General features: G+C 44.8%; 1 protein-coding gene across 1 annotated transcript; it reads right to left on the bottom strand.

Annotated features, from left to right (window-relative positions):
• Positions 1-1,419: 1,419 nt before the first annotated feature.
• Positions 1,420-3,462, bottom strand: LOC130380849 (thymosin beta-11-like). Its single transcript, XM_056588217.1, has 3 exons — positions 3,375-3,462; positions 2,486-2,600; positions 1,420-2,307 (listed from the first exon to the last, which is right to left on the bottom strand). Exons 2-3 carry the CDS (start codon positions 2,583-2,585, stop codon positions 2,279-2,281), a joined length of 129 nt encoding a protein of 42 aa, XP_056444192.1. The 5' UTR covers positions 2,586-2,600; positions 3,375-3,462; the 3' UTR covers positions 1,420-2,278.
• Between the last annotated feature and the right edge of the window lie 1,196 nt (positions 3,463-4,658).

Genomic DNA, 4,658 nt, shown 5'->3' on the forward strand with positions numbered 1-4,658 from the left:
GCTTACGGGAGTAGCGGAGGGACATTTCCAGGGAACACCAACAAGGGGCAGAGAGGGCGGCGATTCATGGCCCTCTTTTGACCGGCCGCATATTTGTTTGGAACATGGTAGTGACTCAGCGGCCATGCCCATGCTGGTAGAGAGAGAGAGAGAGAGAGAGAGAGAGAGAGAGAGAGAGAGAGAGAGAGAGAGAGAGAGAGAGAGAGAGAGAGGGATAATTAGAGAGAGAGAGCGAAGGATAAAGAGAGCGATACAGGGAGAGGGACACATGGAGAGAGAGATAATCCGGCCAGTGTGAGGTGACCCACCCCCCCCTTCCCCTCTCCAGATTAATACCTTATTTACTTATTAAGAGTAACTGAATTAACACCAATCCACTTACTCTAACATGCATGATTAACCCAATGAAACCACAGGCCCAGTCACCGAGATACCAGAAATGTTAATCCTCCAGAATTGCATTGCTGTGGAAAAGAGACAAAAACAAATGACCAAAAGACCGGATAAAATACTAAAGAAGACCACTAAAGAACACTAAAACAAATGTAACAAAAATGTAACATATATATATATACTGTTAAATATAGAGAGAGATGCATAATTGCTGTTTAAATATATAAAATAGGTGGTGAAATACCTTTTTGTGATAAATTCACAATAGTTTTCTCTTTCGCTATGAATGAATTGCTATAAATTATGGAAAACGGATGCTATGTTGTAAACAGTGACAGAGTTGGATATACTTGAGAGAAATAGATGCATTTCATATTTAGCTTGCTCATATTACATAATTCCCACGATTAATGTTTGATATTTGTTCAAGAGGTGGTGTGACGTTGATGTCATGTCCAGGTAATGCCAGGCCCAGGAGGGCTTTGCTAATTCAGGACAGGGTTAGTCGGCTAAACTTCACGCGGCGAGATGCCAGCACATACCTTAAGGACAGGCCGCTATTAGGGTAGCGAGGCCATCCCAATCCCCTCCTTATGAGTTACAAGGGCCTCAACGTGTTACCACCTCAGATACAATCAATAAATGCCGTCCATCTTATCAGTGTCAGTGAAGACCTGCTCGTCAGTGGGAAGAGGATCTAACCCCAAGTAGGCAGGGTAGTCCAAGTCCCACTTCCTGGATCAGTCTGACTGCAACGTGCATTTTGTGTTTACGTTTTCAGATTTTGAAAGTTCAAACATGAAAAATGACGCATTTAAGAATCAAAACCAAAAAACTGAACTGTAACTATTCCCTGCATGAATCGCTGCCTTTGTTTGAACAAGTTTGGGTTCAGCTTTTGAGATTAGGTGACAAAAAAAAAGCTACATATGCATCTAATGAACAAATTTCCAATAGATGACAAGATGCAATCCATGGCCAGTCGTTTTCTACAAGGGTCAAAGGGGAAAAATAACACAACTGCAGTCTTTGTTTTATCAAATAATTTTTTTATTACAACATTAAACGGTTTGCCAGTACTGGTAATGGTTTGTGGCTTAACATGGGTTCTTACAGAAACCCCCAAAAAGATTAATTTTGTGAATTTAGACCAACAGTTGATATCTGGAACCAATTCCCAGCATGCGTTGTTTCCGCATTATTGGGGGGCGATATAGGGTGCAAAACGGTACTATATCTACACAATTGCAACGGAGAGACGAATAAAGTCAGTGGTTTGATTTTCATTTTCCCAGATCTAGATGGCTTCCATCTCATCCGTTTCATGATGCATAACAATTTAACCAGTGTAAAAAAAAAAAAAGATTGTGCATCTCCGAAACGTAGAAAACGAAAGAGACGCTAGTCGCCATGGTTACGGCGGGTCAGCAGAAGTGGCCAGAAGCAGGAAGTGATAAGGGCGAGACGAGGAAGAGGAGAAGGAGCTTCCTGTGACATGAAGGCCACGCCCTCATTACATTCTGAACAAGGACACCCGCCCTCCGGTCCTCGAACACCACAAGCCCAACAGAGGGGGGGGGGGGTCCTCTTCATTATCCTCTTCCTCTCAGGCCTCCTCCCCTCCTGTAGCGTCACGTTGCCACCCAGGCGACGGACATCTTAGACGTCCGGCGGTGGGCTTTGCGATGACAGCAGGGGGTGGATCCATGCAGGGGAGGGCGTTCTAGCCCGCTCTATGGTGTATTTTTTGGCCTTCCTTTCATATTTTCGGTTACAAAGTTATACAGCTAAATAAAAAAAATAACATCTGAAGTGACAGAAAGGCAATGGAGGGAGTGGGGAGGAGGTGGTGGGCTGGGGGGCAGAGAGGGCTGGAAGGAGGACATTACTCTGCCTTCTTCTCCTGGTCGATGACTGGAGAGGGAGAGGGAGAGAGTCAAGGAACCGCTGGCACAATATGACACAACAACGTTTATAGTGAATGTCATCTTGCTTGGAGCACAAGGCCCCTTAATGGAAGGCGAAAGACCCTTCCTAAGGAAGGGGCTATCGCCTTCCTAAGAGCGCCGTACTCCCAGACCCTCAGAATTACTTTCTTGCGAGGGAAGAACGTTCTTCTCCTTGGTCTCGGTCTTCTTCAGCTTGGTCTTGTCGAAAGAGGTTACCTCTTCGAGCTTGGGCTTGTCGGACATGTTTGCGATTTCAGTCTGCAGGAGAGGAGAGCAAAAACCCACGTTTTAATAGACAAATAGCCAACTGGGAGTAATGGTTAACGTGTACTGGCGCAGAAATGCACCAGGCCTTTTGTTCACTGCAGCTTGAGGAGTCGCCCTCCTTCATGTGATTCGCCCTCCTCTCCCGGTCGTCCCATACTCCAAAGCCTTATTAGTTAGAAATAGGGGGTGATCACTTCATAAGGGGGTCCACCGTGTGGCGGACGTGCCACGTGCAGACCCGACTCAGTCCTCTGGTCACGTACGCGTCTCTTGGGATACAAGAGGGTCTGTCTGGAGGACCACCGCCCTGATTCAGTCATGATCCGACCTCACCCATCGGCGAGAACCCGATCACCAGACGAGATCAGGTTGTGTTCTAACACGTTACCGAATCAACCAGTTGATGAGCTTAAAACGTGTATTTAAAACCACAAAAGCGGGTTTAAATACCGACATTGACGCGTCTACGTGTCACACCACAGATATCACAACAAAGAGCACTGCGTGGTGTCTGTGAAGAAGCCCACCAGAGACGGTCACCCGTCCCTGTTTAAAGCAGTTATTCACGGTCCCTTACACCGACTCACTGCTCGGGTCCGAGCCGCACGTGAACCCCATTGTCCACCGTCGTCACCACAAACCGAATCTAACTGGGGGAAAATAATACACTTCCATTACCGCGCACCGTGTAGCACGCATCTAAGTGAAACGTTAACCTCCTGCTCCACCCGAAAGCAAACTTTATTCTTATATGACGGTGCTTACCGGAGTCTGACGGACGTTGAAAGTTACGGTCCAAGGTGTGGCGTCTGCAGCAGTGTGGCGCGGCGACGGCGCGCGTGTCAGTTATAGTCCTCCGTATGCTAATGATGACATATGACGTAGGCCGCTGTAATATGCTAATGAGGATGTGTGACGTCATCCGCTCTAATCTCTTGCCTTTTTCCCCGCTATTATTATTATAATAATAATAATAATAATAATAATACATAGGTTTTATGTAGCGCTTTTCTCTGTACCCAAAGATGCTTTACAAAAACACAAAACAAAAAGGATACAAATGGACAGTACAGTATATACATGCATATTGGGTGTCAAGCAACGAGGTTGCGAGACAACCTATTATTATTATTATTATTATTATTGTTATTATTATATATAATTATATTATTATGATTGCATTGTTGTTATTATTATTATTATTATTATTATTATTATTATTATTATAAGGTGAGTGCTGCATATAGCGCTCAAATATTGTTCTTCATAAGTTTTATTAGTGTGAATGCATTCACATTCTAGATATTGAAATCTTTATTCTTATTTTTATTCTTCCTATTGGCTCCACCATACTTTCAGCTACAGAAACCATTCAACTATTAAAACGTTCAGCTCTGTAACGACATGGTGGCTGTTATTCAGCCTTTTTCAACTCTTTCAACTTTTTAAACATTCAGCTTTCTCCACTTTTTTTTAAACTTTTTTTTTCCCATTTCCTCTGGTACTTCAATGGTTTAAGACGTCACGTAACTCAATCGATTTTCAACCGTTCGTCATCGTTCAAACCATTTAACAAATCTACACACTTGTATCTTCAATAAAATCGAAACGGAATTTCAATATAATTTAAACTTTCTTCAGAATAACAGTTTTAGTATTAAACCGGCATAGTTTTCAGTTGCTCTCATTGATTTCCGTTTGCACACACACACACACACACACACACGCACGCACGCACGCACGCACGCACGCACGCACGCACGCACGCACGCACGCACGCACGCACGCACGCACGCACACACACACACACACACACACACACACACACACACACACACACACACACACACACACACACGCACGCACGCACGCACGCACGCACGCACACACGCGCACGCACGCGCACACACACGCGCGCGCACAAACACGCATTAGCCCCGCCATTCTCTTAAAGAGACACACAAACGCAATGGCTCCGCCATTCTCTTAAAGAGATAGAGACACACACACACACGCGATGTCTCGGCCATTCTCTTATGACACACACGC

Source organism: Gadus chalcogrammus, chromosome 4, assembly GCF_026213295.1.
Source record: "Gadus chalcogrammus isolate NIFS_2021 chromosome 4, NIFS_Gcha_1.0, whole genome shotgun sequence".
Classification (NCBI taxonomy): Eukaryota; Metazoa; Chordata; class Actinopteri; order Gadiformes; family Gadidae; genus Gadus; species Gadus chalcogrammus.

Coding starts and splice junctions, on each gene's coding strand:
- LOC130380849 (XM_056588217.1), bottom strand. CDS start 2,585: ATGTCCGACAAGCCCAAGCTCGAAGAGGTAACCTCTTTCGACAAGACC. Junction 2,308..2,485: donor CGTTCTTCCCTCGCAAGAAA/GTAATTCTGAGG, acceptor CTCCCTCTCCAG/TCATCGACCAGGAGAAGAAG.